This window comes from Mixophyes fleayi, chromosome 5, assembly GCF_038048845.1.
Source record: "Mixophyes fleayi isolate aMixFle1 chromosome 5, aMixFle1.hap1, whole genome shotgun sequence".
NCBI lineage: Eukaryota > Metazoa > Chordata > Amphibia > Anura > Limnodynastidae > Mixophyes > Mixophyes fleayi.
Window position 1 is genome coordinate 164,007,968 of NC_134406.1, and position 16,095 is coordinate 164,024,062.

The 16,095-nt window shown below is 39.0% G+C and overlaps 1 protein-coding gene across 2 annotated transcripts in view; it reads right to left on the bottom strand.

The window, feature by feature from the left end:
- PIGN (phosphatidylinositol glycan anchor biosynthesis class N) overlaps positions 1-16,095 on the bottom strand; it is a 284,334-nt gene that overhangs the window by 221,247 nt on the left and 46,992 nt on the right. For both annotated transcript variants that reach the window (XM_075212942.1, XM_075212943.1), the window contains 3 exons: positions 14,368-14,498; positions 9,508-9,615; positions 6,314-6,354 (listed from right to left, as the gene is read on the bottom strand). In XM_075212942.1, the coding sequence (XP_075069043.1) occupies positions 6,314-6,354; positions 9,508-9,615; positions 14,368-14,498 (280 nt within the window). The remainder of the gene's footprint in view (positions 1-6,313; positions 6,355-9,507; positions 9,616-14,367; positions 14,499-16,095) is intronic.

Genomic DNA, 16,095 nt, shown 5'->3' on the forward strand with positions numbered 1-16,095 from the left:
GCCTGTACATATGCAGAAGATAGCAAAGACTCTGGCACAGACTGCTATGTTCTGCACCAGCACCAAATTTCCGGCACACTTTTCGAAGATTGTCAGGGAACTCAGGCCACGTCCAAATCAGCTTTGAGTGCAAATTACACTTACTACAGCCTACAATTTAGGTGAGTGAACAGGGTGGGGAAAGGGCATATTCACGTAGACAATGTACAGTAAAGGCTGTTCCCGTGCAGCCACATCCAAGTCAAACTCAGGTGCACCAAGAAGTAGGCTGGTTTTCTGTCGTACCTCTTGCTCCAACTGAGGGGCTAGTTTAAGGACAGCCAAACTGTTTTTCCAAGGGAAAAGAGATATATAACATAAAACTTGAAAAAAAAAAAAAAAACATTTATAATCATAAATGCCTATAGTATTGACAGGTTACATTAATTGCTTATTTTTATTTTTTCTGTGTATTCTCTTAAGATTTTATATTCCATATAGGTATTGTACGTATCCTGCAGTGTCTGGTCTAGTAGAGCAGAGTAAACCTACACCTGTGGTCATCACCACACGTATCATTAGATTCATTCCTTGTAGACTTTGGGAGAATGCAAAACCGATTGATGTGCAGTTGAAAATAAACGCACAATGCGCTGAGTATTAGTGCTTTAATGACTCAGGCCCAAAATCCAGATCACAGTTCACTGCATAAGAAAGGAAGCTGACACTGAAGAGGTTACTTATGGATAAATCAAAGTTACCCCTCAGATTCAGTGCAACCATCTTAGCCAGTAAGTTTATTCTAAAAAATACAGCACATGTGCAGTAAATATTCTGGAAATTGGGAGTGGGGGCTGGCAGGAGGAGGAGTAGCAGCTCTATGTGCTTGACAGTAGAGGAGTCAGCAGCATTAATTCCAAAGGTTCTCCCCAAAATAAGTTTTATTCTCCTTCCATTTATAGGTTGCATTTATTAATTTGTTTGTGTCAGTCTCTCCCCCGCACCCATCTGTGACAGTCTCTCTCCCCTTCCCTGTCTATGCCAGCCTCTCCCATTTACCTATTTCAGTTTCTCTTCTCCCCCATCCCTCTCTATTCAAGTCTCTCTCCAGGTCTGTGGCTTTGTCCCGTGTGTGTGTGTGTGTGTGTGTGTGTGTGTGTGTACATCTCTAACATCTTTATTTGTATCTGTTCCTTTCTTTCTCTCTCTTTGTGTGTCTCCTTTTGCTCCTACATTCCCCACCCTCTTCTACCATTTGCCCTTACCACTCCTGTCTCCCCCATCTTCCACTTTCACATCCTCCTCTTCTGCTGAAGTCTACAATGGAATCCTAGTGGCTGCCAAACTGAGTCTAACGCCACACAACTGAATGGGAGTATTGCAGGTAAGTATAATCTTTTAATTTTATAATTTTTTTGCTAGGTGACCGAATAGTCAACTTTTGATGCATTAAGGGTCCTATTCATCAAGCTCAAAGCCCAATTAGCACAAGTACTAATGGTGTTATGAGATACAGCTGGTTAGTGATTCCTCATTGAAAGACTTGCATGCACTAAGAGGCAGATTTATTGTGAATAGCTTTACTATTTTTTATTTGCCCTATATGTAAAAGGGTTACCACCAACAGAAACACTGCTACTGCCGGCAGTAACCCTGCAAGGAAGTGAGATTCATAGGTTTTTAATCAGAGAAAGCTTTCCTGTTCAAATGTAACAGGTAGTGCAGCTGTACCTGTACTGCTACAGTCCCAGTTCTATTATCACCGATCTCAGCATGGCAAAAACAGATTCAAATCATTTAAATTGCTTTATTCTCTGAATAAAGCATTTTTGACATACTGTATAAAGGATTTAATAAATTGCATCTACCAATTTATTTTTTATTATTGTTATTTATTTAATTTGATAATTTGTGTTGATGAGGGATTTTTTTTAATCACTGATAAGAGAAGATAATATCTTACATATTGCTATGAAGAGGTTGTCCATGATAAATAGACCCCTATATCTTTGAGCTGGATCTATATTTCTTTTCACAGGTATAAAAGTCATCAAGCTCCCTGGCCATTTTGATACACCTAAAAACACAAATAATCAATCAATCATTTCTTAAATGTAGATCATAAAATGCCAAGAAAAATCCAAAATACTGTGCACAGCATATATAGAACTGTTTGCTTAGATTAGGTCAAATTAGATTCTCCTCCCTTAAAGTTAACTGTATTTTGTCAGATTCTAATTTCATGCAAAGTTATTTACTATGTGAGGCCAATTTACATGCTGCTCTAAATACAAAAAGTCCCAATGTGATCAACTGTAAATTGTCTTGCGTTTCTGCTTTTTCTTTTAAGTGAAGCTTGGGGTGTTTTAGACAATTAAAAAAGAAAATGAAAATACATTTAGGGTATAGAAAGTTGATTGCCAGGTGCTGGACTGTCTTATGTTACTTCTGTTTATTGTTTCACCATAACTGCTGTTCCCAGTGGTATTAGAGCTCTAAGGGGTATCCCAGGGAAATCCCAAAGGTTTCTCCAAACAGCTTGAGATCACCTTTCCCCTGCAAGCACTGATACCACTACAATTAGAAGTACTGATAAAACACTAAGCATCTCTGCTTCTGTAACTTGAATATCATATTTTTAGGTCACTGTATGGATTACAGATTACAATACATATTGCATATAATAATGGGAACTTTTAAAGTCCTTTCCTGTGATAGTTGTTGACTTTTTTTCTGGAGGAGGGTACAAAGGCCCTTTTCGCCCTGGGCTGCATGTGGTTTAGAACTGGCCCTGGTTATACTATTAACAATTTCTGCACGATAATTATCTATTACTTATATTACATAGTGTGTGTATTTCACACATCATACTACGATGGGAAAAATGTATTTTTCAGAGATTATCTTTTTATATAGTATTTGTTACTATGTATTTTGTCGTTTGAAAAATTGTTGCTATTGTGCGGTTAATATATTTTACATTGTAAGATCATGCGAGTAGGGTCATCATTGCCCTTCAGCTTCTACAGCATTGTGTAAAATTTTGTTGCTTTAATAAATACTGAATTATGATAGTAATATCAACGGTGATAACTGTATATGTTAAATGCTTTCTCTTCATCTTGTGCAACTTTTATAGGATGGTATGAATTGAAATACACATATGTATATGAAGACAGAATTAAGAGTTTTCGATATATTGTAATGGTAAAAATGAGAGAGACACTGATTGCACACTGATATACAAGCACACAAAAATACTTCTTTTTTAAATGAAGCAACAACAAGAGCCATGGTGATAAAATGAGAGAAAACACAAAAATCAATCACACAAACTTAAGCTCTGCAAAGATGAGATGAAATCTATACACCAGGACAAATAGAGCTTACATGTGAGTGTGATGTCTGTATTAAAGTATAGGGGAACAGCAATGCCAGCCCCGTCTCCTAACCATCGAGCTGTGCTCTCCTGCTACCCTTTGCCTGTTAAACAATGGACTTGAACAGGAATGACATCTCAAAAGATGACAGTTACTAACAAGGTGTGAAGTTCTGCTATCCAAAGAGAACTAGCAGAAGTAAATGCTTGTAATTAACGTTCAAGGTAAGAGAAAATGAACATGCTTGAGATGAACACAGGTCCGTCTAAGGTGTAAACTTTTAACAATCAAAATAAGAAGTCTATATGGACAAATTGATCTTTATGTGCAATCCACACACTTAGTAATTTACGAGGAGTAAAATTGCCAAGGTGCAGCATGAAATCTTCTTTGGTACTGTGTGCCAATATATGTGTACATGCATCTAGATAGCCACTAAAGCACAACGGTTTGCGGAGAACCAGAAGTAAAATTTAAAGGGACTCTATCCTGGATACAGTGTGCGTTAGTGAGAGAATATAAAATGTAAGGTCAGTGTTGTCTTCTTTTCAATTTTCTGCACCATGCAATAAATATAACTAGTTTATTGACTGATAATAAGTCAACAGCAATCAATAGGTGTATAAATGTGCATGTTGGTAAACACGGTTGGGAAATGGCCACCCATTAACAATGTGTGTTTATCTTCCGGCCATTTTGACAGGCCCCAGAGTAAGCACCAAACAATAAAAACTGATCCAATTTAGCAATCCATGTGGGTTGCAAAATTGAACAATGATCTATGGGTTGTCACCTACAAAGTCATGTGTCTAAAACAGTCACAGGCAGATGGAAAGGCCAGCACTTATCAGGGCAGGTTCAGAACACAGGTAGTTTCAGAAGAGTAAAACAGAGGTGAAGTCAGTAACAGTCCAATTTGGTACAACTAAGAGTATACAATATGAATAACAGCATTAGTTAGATTGGAGGCTAAAGGTACTATAATCTGACAAATGTAAAAAAGCAATTATATTTACGTCAGATGGTGAGGCCAGAGAATTCTAGAACAAGGAACTTAGCAGTGAACCATTAGTTCACTCCTAGGGGTAAATGTATTAAGCTCCGGGTTCTTCAACACCCACGAGTTCGGCGTCTTCAGCGCTTAAATTTAAAGCGGAAACTTCCCTTTACAAGGCAGCGCCGCTTTAAATTTAAGCGCTGAAGACGCCGAACTCACAGGTGTTGAAGAACCCGGGGCTTAATACATTTACCCCCTAGTTTCTGAGCTTTAACATGGAAACTAAGAAATGAGCTGTCTTGCACCTCAGGTAAGGGAAACATTAAAACTTGATGGTTCAACCCTACCATAGCTTTGAGTTTACCATCTGGATGCACATATGATATACAATGTTTGAAGAGTACAAGTGGATCCAGATAGTCTAACTACGATCATGGGCAATTAATTGGTTCTTACAACCTGGAAGCAGAATTTCCCTCCAGATCTATCAGTAGCCTGGACATGGAAAGAAACTACTACACCATGTGGTAGTGTAATTCATGAATAAATTTATTTATCTAACCTCTTATAAAGAAATCATGAATTGTCAGAGCTACTTTAAATGCCAAATTTTGAGGTTTGACCCAAAGGATGCATCAAAAATCTTGGTCAATTGTGCAAAGTGGCAAACATACTGTTTTATTCAAGCCCTTAAAAGGGACCTTTTCCTATTCTAAACATAATTGTGTTTATGCACTTGCAATTGAGACATCCTGTTGTGCTTGAAGTAGAAAATAAGCTGGAATATAAAAGCATTAGAGGTTTCTAGGTGGGTATAGCTAAAATAAACATTGTTCCCTCCCTCCCCCCATTTTTCCAAAACACATTACATTTTTAAAAAATATTCCAATGACTGATGGGGAAAAAAACAAAAACCATTTGACAGTTTTTGAAGCAGCTCCCCTAACCCTTGGAAAAAGCTTTGCTAAAATGAACATTCAGGTCATTAGGAAAGTGGTGGGGATCATTTATAAATCACAAAATGTCTGACTACAATGTAAACTCATCTGAGAACACACCATGTCTCTCAATTACAGAAGTGTGTACTGATTCCTGACCAGGTACATTGGTTTACAGAGGAAGATGACATTGATTGCTAAGTCTGCACAGGCAGAGTAGGAGTAGGGGTTGGAGAGAGTTTAGACATTCCTTGAAGAAAATAGAATAGGCACACCAGAGCCTAGCTTATCTCAGCGGAGCTCAAATGAGATTTTATTTTGTGAGCGAGATTATTGGAAACAAATAAAGGTGTGGAAAGGGTGCATTTTCTTCCTTACCATGTGGATTGGTGCCAAGGCATTTCCATTCTACAAAAAATGTTAAACCAGCTGCGCGCTGGTGGTTTTTGGTCCTCCTCCTATACTTTTAACCAGACCAATTTTGAACCTCTTTGATGCACTTTGGCAAAGGAGAAAATGTGAAGATGCACTCGGAGAAATATAATTAAAAAAACTTCACACACATTTCCACATGTAATAAAGAATGTACCATCTTACCTCACACTAAATATTAATTTAAGCCTAGCATTGGATAAATGGAGCAGTATTTTAGAGAAAAACATAATTGTTAATTACATTAAAAGGGGTGGCACTAAAGTGGTAGGAGGTTTGATTTCTAGTGACATTTATACTTTTGCACAGTGCAGCTCTGGAGAATTTTCTACCTCTCTGCACTTCTAGCCTGCTGAAATAGACAGAGAAAAGAATAGGTGTGCACCTTGAACAGAGCTTAATGGACTATATCGGCATAGCTGGACACAAATACTGCCAGTGCATAAACTGCAATTCTGAAAATTACCTATAATGCAGAGTTAAATTCAGGTATGCGTGTATGAATGGTTGTCGACATCTTATTAGCAATGTTAGTTAGATTGTAATGCAAATGCTAATAAACCTAGAAGATATATTTATATGCATACCTGGTTTACATCAAGTCGTTTAACATTTTCCAAATTCCATTCTGAAAAATACAAAAGATTAGTTAATTTTTGTGACAGAAGTGGTTTTCATTTATAATGTCCATTACATTTTAATATTTTTGTAAATACATACATGTTTGCTTCTCTTTTTTGGCTTGGACAGACGGGTTGGATATGAAATGTTGACAGTCAAAATATCTACATGTTCATATTGTTGACTCAGTTAAAATGTCGACAGGGTTGTAAAGTCGATATGTAAAATGTAATATGTAAAAAAAAAAAAAAAAAGGCCCCCTCCCAAATTGATTAACCAACCCTAGTGCTGCCAGTCTCGGCTGGTACTAGCAAAATCTGGGTGTGGGGGGGGAGGTGGACACAAAGCACAGGGTCCCCCTAATTTTATTATTAAGCAATATAATACTTGCTCCTAAGGGCTACCAGAGCAAATGAGCTCTTAACGGCAATAGTCGTATATATTGCATGCAGATTTCCCAAGGCTTGAACTCAGGGCTTTATTGAAGAGATGTATGTTGGTGCAGTTTTCTTGATGGCCTTGTTCGTTAGTAGAAGTATTTTATATTGGATTTGGTAAAAAAACAGGCAACCAATGTAGAGACTGACCGAGTGTTTCCGCAGAGGAAGAATGATTTTCATTGAAAATCAATCTGTGCAAATAGATTGCAGAGGCGAGAGTCTGATTTGGGGAAGACCAGTAAGGAGGGAATTGCAATAGTCAATGCGGGAGATGATGAGTGCATGAATTAGAGTTTTTGCAGCATCTCGTGTAAGATATGTGCGTATTCAGGAAATGTTTTTTAAAAGTATGCATTTATGCGGACCCGATCACCGTAGGGAATCCAGCCCTGTGCCACATTTTACATGTCGACATTTTGGACATACCGACCCTAAGCATGTAACTGCTTTATTAGGTACTGGAGCTGAAATAAGAATTTCATAGTAACCTGTCTATTGAAAACACTCACCATACACCAGTCATTCAGGTATAAAAGTTGGGGGGACATCACATACTGGAATACAAGGTACAAATATAAATGGCAATAAAAAAGGGACCTATATTCACTACAGTCATGCTAGTAAGTGGATTGCCTGATAACATACTGGGAATGGATATTCTTAAGGGTGAACAGATCGCTAAAGTTACAGGAACTTTCACATTTGTTATAGGAACTTTCTTTATATATACAGTGAAGTCTATTGTGAGACGTGTGTATAGCGTATACATCCCACTGCCTTCTCCGCCAAACTACCGGAAACTGTACTGTACCCCAAAAGGACATAAAGGGATCAAAGAAACCACTAATGAACTTGTCAGAGTGGCCAGCAGTCAGTCTACGCAATGCTCCATTCTTTCACATAAGAAACTGGATGGCACCTGAACAAAGACCGTGAAGTACCTGGCCCGTTGACAAAGTTCAACCACCTTTGGCAGCTGCCAGACATCATGATTTTGGTTGAAAGTCTTAATCAAGAAGCTGAGGAGTGGAAGGTTATTGGCACACACCTGCAATCTGTTATGGACTTGTCAGAAACTTACCAGATGTTATTTTTTAGTCATATCTATTTAATTATATCAATGATATTACGCTTACAGGAACTATAATACAGGTGAAAGAAGATTTGCTCACATGAAACAAAGAGCTGGGCAATAAAAGCAAAGTTCAAGGATCTGCCCATAGTGTGATATTTCATGGGATGATGCGGGAAAAGGATTATAAAGACTATTGAAATGCTCAAATGAAACTACTTCAGGAAAAGAAGCTCAAGAAATACTATGATTGTTTGAATTTTGCAGAGCATCTATATCACATCTGGGACTGACACAGAGGTCTATTAATGATGTCACAAGCAAAAACAGCTATGTTCACATGGGGCAAGAGCAAAAAAATGCTTTGAAAACTTCCAAAGACACTATATATGTACTCAACCTTACAATTTGACAACCCATTCATCCTGAATTTTACTATTAAAAAACACGGTATGTTCTTGGGTTTTGGAAGAAGGGACAAAAAAAAAAAGGTTTGGCATTTTGGTCACAGCAATTTAGTCCAACCCAAATAAAGTACACACCTTACACAACTTTTGTCAGCATACACATCTCTCAGAAATGTGGAAAACATCAACTTACAAGAGAGGGCACGAATGGAAGGACAAGACCTTCATAGGAACTTGCAGGTTTTGATGCATTGGAGTAAATGTTACTAGAGCTACCAGTACTATTTGCAGCAAATTTATCACTAGATGACAGAGAGCAGTGTTGGCTTACTAATGATTCTGCCACACTAGCAGCAAAAGGACATGTGTTTAGCTTTTTTTTACTGAAGAAGATTGTTTCATTTGAGCATTAGAATAGTCTTTATAGTCCTTGCCAACATCTCCCCATGAAATATCACATTATGGGCAGATCCTTTGCTTTTATTAAGAGACAATAAACAGAGGGAAAAATCAGCAAGAGGAACGGGTGATAAAAGTGACAGGAAAACAGGTGTTATAGAACAGTGAGCACCTCTTAAATACCAGTGAAAATTAGTAAAGCTATATTCATAGGGGTATAACATTTCCAATACATTTGGTAACACATTAATATTTAGTGTTAGAATTTTTACTGCACTCAATAAATCTGTAAAAATACATTCTCTCAAATAAATCCCACGTCTTAATTAAGTATCAAGCTGCGGGATTATTATAGCAACTATATAAGGCTAATATGATCATATTGGTTGAAATAACAAGAACCTAGCTAATAGACCTGATCACAATATACTAGTGGTGATATTAGATAAAATATAGGAAATTACAATTTAATAGAGGAACAAATTGAAGAGCCACCACTTTTTCACATTGTTTTAGATTTCACTACTAAACTTTAATAAATGGTTCAGAACATAAGAAAGAAAGGTTTTAAATGAATTTAATAAAGTTATGATTATGATGATATTTATTTATTTCTTTTTGTTACTCAGAGGGAAAATCAGCAAGAGGAACATGTGATAACAGCGACAGGAAAAACAGGTGTTACAGAAACTGAACACCTCAAATATACCAGGGAAAGCCAAAGAAGACAAAGTCATAAGGAACCTACATAACCAGCCTACTCCAAAAACTACACCACCAAACATACCTAGGAACATTCCAACTGGTTTATGTGACGTATCCCCTCATTTGTAGCCACTTACCTTTTGATAATGTGTCATGCAAATCATTTTCCCTTGGATAATGTACACCAGCTCCCCAAGCAACAAGTGGTGTCAAGGTTTCTGAAGGGTGCCCAGCACCATGAGACCCTGCAAAGCAATGTAGATATTCCTTGATTGACACCTTGTTTGATTAGTTATTGCAAAGTGATGTGGAATATTTTGGAAGTTTATAGCATTGATAAAAATAGTATAAAAAATTACAATACATCTGCATTTCAGGACTGTTCCAGCAGTAGAACATAGGCAAAAATGACCATAAAAAATATATACAGTATATGTGGTCATTAACCACCATGAAAATACAATACCTCTTTAGCAATTCAATATTACAGCCTAATGATATGTAATTACAACACATATGTGGTTTTGTTGGGAGAAAAATGCACTCTGTAGAGTGTCGAAAGATTCAAATTTAAAGACATTCCGTGATACAGATTGGGGATCAGATGAAGACCGTGGTCATTCCTATATGGATACCTGTTTATCTTGGCAGCCACAGTCGTCAGATGGTAGAAAGTAACCCACTGTTTGCCCTATCCACCACCGAGGCGGAGTACATGGCACTCACAGAAACCGCAAACAAAAGCTTTATGGATAAAGGAGATTTTGTGTGAACTTAATCCTCTTTGTCAGAGTGAGACCATCAATATGGAGTGTGAAAACAAAAGGTCTAAAGCACTATGGACGGTCCAAACACATTGAAATTAGACATCACTTCATACGCGAGTTTGAGGAGAGAAAGTCTATCAGTGTGAGTTCTATAGCAAGCAAGGATAATGCTGCTGATATATTAACAAAGAAACTGACATCACACTTGCTGAATATGTTCCTGTTAAAATGTGGACTGGAATATGCTTGATTGCTAATGTTGATATGTTTCACTATTAGCTTGTTTTGTTTCTAAACCCCATTTCTCTTACCTCCACCTGGGGGACACTGCTTACCATGGGGTTGTATGAGGGAACATGGAGTAGGCACTCAAATAGTTAACTTCCTGCCGACAGGCAACCCTGTGCAAACCTCAGGGTGTTTTGAGTGCCAGAGGAGTAGGAACTCTGATGTGCTGCTCTGTAGCTACTCTTCTTGCAAGGATTTAGTTTGTTATTTTTTTAAGAAGCTGAACTAACAGGTTTACCTTTAGTGGGTGCATGTGCATACAGCACATACACGGAGGCCTGCCACGGATAGGGGGGACACCTGCTGTGGGTCAGAATTCTTGGGGCAGCGTCCTCCCAGGACTGGAGATGGGGGGGGGGGGGGGATCATACAAGTGGTCGACAGTCATTCCTCTAGGGTCCCCCCCCCCATTGTTCCTTTCCCACGCCGCTTACATGCAGTCCAATAAGGATGACACTAATGTGAAACCAGGCGGTCGCTTCACTTCCTTCAGCAGAAGTCATCTGCCGGAAGATGGCAGGGAGACGATTCCTTGCATTCACTTGGCCCCTCAAGCCCCTCCTCAGGAGGGGGCTGGGCATGAAAGTTTACACTTTTCAGATACTCAACTTGAGGGCGCCCTAGTTTTGCTTTTTCAGTAGGACCCTTTGAGCGTGAAAGGCGGCTCCCCTTCCCTCACAGGGTCCCAGAGGTAGCTGGCCATTCTAGAATCTGATGGTACTATTGGCCCTGTCACATAGTGTCCACAGACATTCTAATTAAAGTAGCAGAAAGGTTTCTGCTCCTTCGTGGCCCGGCAGTTCTTTACCAGCACCTATCTTCATGGTTTTTTATGGCATGGTCTTGAGGCCAGGCTCTGGTGGTACAGAGGTCTTTCCTCCAGAGGGGTAGACAGCATGCTGCGAGCCAGGAGACCGACCTCAGCCTACATTTAAAAAAATACCGGGTGTAGCATGCCTACATTAAGTGGTGTGAACGAAGAGTCTAATTTTTATGTTTTCTGTATTCCTGTATTCTAGAATTTCTTCAGGATGACTGGGAGGCATATCTGCGACTTGGTTCCCTAAAGGTCCAAGCATCAGCCTCATCTTATCTTTCAAAAGAAAATAGCAGATATTCCAGAGATGCAGATTTTCCTATAAGGGAAAGGCGGCTGCTATAGGCAAAGATCTCCGTCGTCTAGTTTTGTGGGTTGGTGATCAGGCCAGCAGCCTAACACCCAGTCTCACAGGAGGCGGCAGCCTCTGCAGGCCCTTACTCCTTGGCTTATTTGAATGTGGATCGTGCATTCCGCATCTATGTGAAACTGACACCTTCATTAGTTTTTATAAATTTAAAGTTTGTGTGTCGTCGGACAACAGTTTCAGTTGTGGCACGGACTGTCAGAGCGGTCCCATCCTTAGGGGGCTGCTTTTGTACATTCCCATGGTTAGCAGGGTGCCCCAGGTGGAGGTAAGAGAAAAGAGGATTTTATACTCATGTTAAATCCATTTCTCTGAGTCCATCTGGAGGACTATGCGTTCCTTCCTTTCTGCTCTTCTGCTGTTATTCTTCAGGTGTTTGAGTTCCCATCCGTCTGGCTTTTGTATTACACACTGATGTTTGCACAGGGTTGCAGAGGGGATATAGCCTGTCTGCAGGAAGTTAACTATTTGAGTGCCTACTCCATGTTCCCTCATACAACCCCATTGTAAGCAGCGTCCCCCAGATGGACTCAGAGAAATGGATTTAACGCGAAAAACTTTATTGAGAAGTGTTATGTTTTATACATGTAACTGGAGACATGTCTGAGAGCTGGGGGGAGGGTGGGGGTTGGAGAGAAGTGTGCTCCATTGTCACGCGGCGCTTATTCGGCTTCCATAAACAAAGACTAAGACACTCACCTGTGCCTCATTAGCAGCCCTCAAACCCTTAGTCTGATCTGCACATGTGCAGACTGAGCACCTGTCTGTTTCTGGCAAGATTCCTATTGGTCTCAGGTTCTGGCTCTAAACTTGAAAAGGCACCTCCTCCCATTCCTCTGGGCCTGTTCATCAAGTTACCTGGCTGTTTAGGTTCCTACCTATTCTGTGTGCTCTCACCTGGATCGTCAGTGCCTCTGCTGTGTTGCTGTTCAAAGGCTATACTGCTCACCTGGATCGTCAGTACCTCTGCTGTGTTGCTGTTCAAAGGCTATACTGCTCACCTGGATCGTCAGTACCTCTGCTGTGTTGCTGTTCAAAGGCTATACTGCTCAGACTGCACTTACCTCTGCTGTGTGCTGTTCAAAGGCTATACTGCTCAAACTACATCTCCATGGACTGCACCACTCAAGATCATCTACTCCACATTTGTCTCGGTGGCTCAGTGGTTATTACAGGTCGTATCATCTGAGCTGCTTGCTCTTACCCACTCCACTTTGTTGCTGGACTGTTACTTGTACCTCCTGTATCATGCTGCCTCATTGTGGTCTCATATACCTGCTGCATTACCATCTCCACTTTGTTGCTGGACTGTTACTTGTACCTCCTGTATTGTGCTGCCTCATTGTGGTCTCATATACCTGCTGCATTACCATCTCCACTTTGTTGCTGGACTGTTCCTGCTATCGCTATATTTGAATACACTCATTATACTGCTATATTGTATGCACTCATACTGCATTGCTGGTGGTACTGCTCACCCTGTTCCTATGTTCCTTGTGCTTAATTACCAAGACTTTCTGTGATCATTCAAGCATCATTAAATCGCTAATTGTACCTTACCCTGCATCTGTTGTCTATTCGCTGTCTGGGTATAGAACTGACATTACCAGTGTGCCTACTTCACACCAGTTACTATCACTCCCCCAAGAGTCCAGAATACCAAACTGTGACATCCATGTTCTATTTCCTCTTTCAAACTGTCTCTGTTGGTTCTCTAGTGCCATCTGCTGCAGGGAGAGGTGATTATTGACATCACGATCCTGCTGCTGTATGACCCTCACTGCATTCTATAACTGTTACAACTGCTGCAGCCATTAACCATGTGTGTACCTGCATCACTGCTGTTGTTCCTATTCTCAAATAAACAAACAACTTGGTTACTTCTAAGACTGTGTGGGCTAACATCCCTATCCAAACCTGCAGACACCAAAAGGTTGTGCCAATAGGTTTAATGCATAAAAACATTTGTTTTTGTTTCATAATGTAATCAAGCACTCAAGTATAAATATTTAAAACATAATGAAACACATTCTACTGTGTCAACATCTCTCTTTTTCCTATTAAAGATCTCACCATTGGGTGTTCTTGAAGAAGAGGACCAAGTAGTTTCCAAAACATTGTGTCCAGTAAAATGTATTGTTATTTGTCTTATGAATTTTATGAATCTTGGATGAATTCAAGTAATAAATGTATTTATATGCTTATGCTTTATGAGTTAGTAAGAATGAATAGCCTGCATAAGAATAGTCTGCTCAAACTGGTGTCTAACAATGAGGGAGATAAGGTACATTCCTGTACCTGGTTCTACCAAGTTACAAAAGAAACCACACAAAACCAGATGTATTGCGGACCCCTGCAAGGTCAAACACTGTGTGATGATAGTCTAGACAGGGTGTGTAATTAAAACCTGCCCAGTAAAGAGAAAGGTATATAAGATTGTGTAAATGCATTAATTGTCCTGATTTTTGGTAGAATGCTGCACCCATGCTTGCATGCCTGTGTAAAGAAACTCACATTTGGATCTTTGGCTTATGATGTTTGACGTCATACTGCTTGGTAAATCCTAACTATAATATAACAATTTGCATGAATGCTTTTTTTAAATATACTTTAAGAAGACCTTGACATACAGATAGTATAATAATTACGCAAACATAACTTCCATATGACATGATCACTTTAAAAAAAACTAATGATTTAGAAAACAGAAGAACATAGTGTAAAGAAGAATATTCATCCATACATACAATTTACTAACCCCAGTCTGTCATGCCGTGGTCAGAGGTGAAGATGAAAGCGGTTTTATCATCATTTCCATAAAAGTCTTCAATAAAGGTTACCATTTCTTTGACTCCTTCATCAACTTTCTTCACATTTTCTTTGTACTCGCTTTTTAGGAAATTGATCAGAAATGCAGTCATTGAAATGATGAACAGATAAGAAATGAAAAGACAGACACAAAAGTGCAATAGGTTCCCTTTTCACATACACATTTGGAAAAAAGCTAGATATTAATTTTCTGTCTCATGAAGAGTTCTGACAATGTCTGAAGACAAGAGTGACCTTCACATCACATCCATTCGCACAAATCTATTTCATTCTATGAACAATACAGCTAACTCTCTAGGGGCACAAACCCCCATCTGATGAATGTACAGGCAGATGTTTTGTGATTTTTGTGCATTTCTGTCAGTAGTAAAATAAATGTTTGTATTGTATTTACATATATGTGAACCCTCTTTAGGGGACATTACAAAAGTAGGATACATTAAAATGTGTCGTTTCCCATAAGGTTTTATTGTAAAATACTACTAGAAAATGAAAGTAAATGTCTGATTGGTAACTATGGTTAGTAGCACATTTAAACTGTGTCTCTGTTGTCATAAATGTCCCTTGTCACTGTTACAAGCCCTTATGATGATGATGGTTTTTTTTCAACACAAGGAATCATGGAAACAGTTAACATATGTGGTGTCCTGAAGAGTAAGGAGACACTGGCCAAAAATATTATGGAAATTCAAATGATTTTTGGTTTTGTTGTTTTGAGGTGGGGATGTTCTGTAGTTCTTATGGTTGGAAGAAAAAAAAAAAAAAAAGATAAGAAAGTTATGAATCTCTAAAAGTCCAAAAATTCTAATTCTAGGTGGGAGATTCAATTAGCAGAGATGTCGTGCGCACATTGCCTACAATTATGTAAGAGGGTGCGAGGAAAAATGAGCAGTGATTTCTTTCAAATCTCCCACACAAGGGGGCATATTCAATTGTATGAATATCCCGCCGCATAAAAACTACTACCGTTATTACGGTAATAGTTAGCTGGATTTCAGCTCGTGGCTCAGGGAGCTGCGAGTTTGCCTTTACAAGCCAGCGCCGCTTTAAATTTTAGCTGTAAACTCGCCGATTTTCGGCGATTTGAATAAACTGGACTTTTATACATTTGCCCCCTGGTCTCACTGGCGTTGGGGGGAGAAGAGGATGCCTTCCTAACCCAAAAATGTCAATCGCAAAATCCTCTGAATCAATCCCTCCAATATAACCTCGTCTACTAATTATATTTACTGATAACATTTTTAAGAAAGCCATCCAATGACATGTTACATTGTATTAGAGAATTTTACATCACTAACACGTGCGGTAAGGAAATGCACAGCTTGACCACCCTTACAGTAAAGAACCCCTTCCCATCTTGATGGTGAAACGGTATTTCTTATATTTACAATTGATGAACAATTGTCCTCTGTATGGTTTTTGGTACGAAAGATTTAACAAACAATTCTATGTATTGACCTTGAATATATTTGAACATGTTAATTAGGTCACCTATTTTACTCCAAAGTAAACAACCTAGTTTTTCTAACATCTCTTTAGAATTTAACCTTTCCACTCCATTTATTAACAAGGTTGCCTGTCTCTGAAAACTCTCAAGTTCACCAAAGTTATTCTTACAGTATGAAGTCAAAAACTGTAGCCCTGTATTCAAAATGCG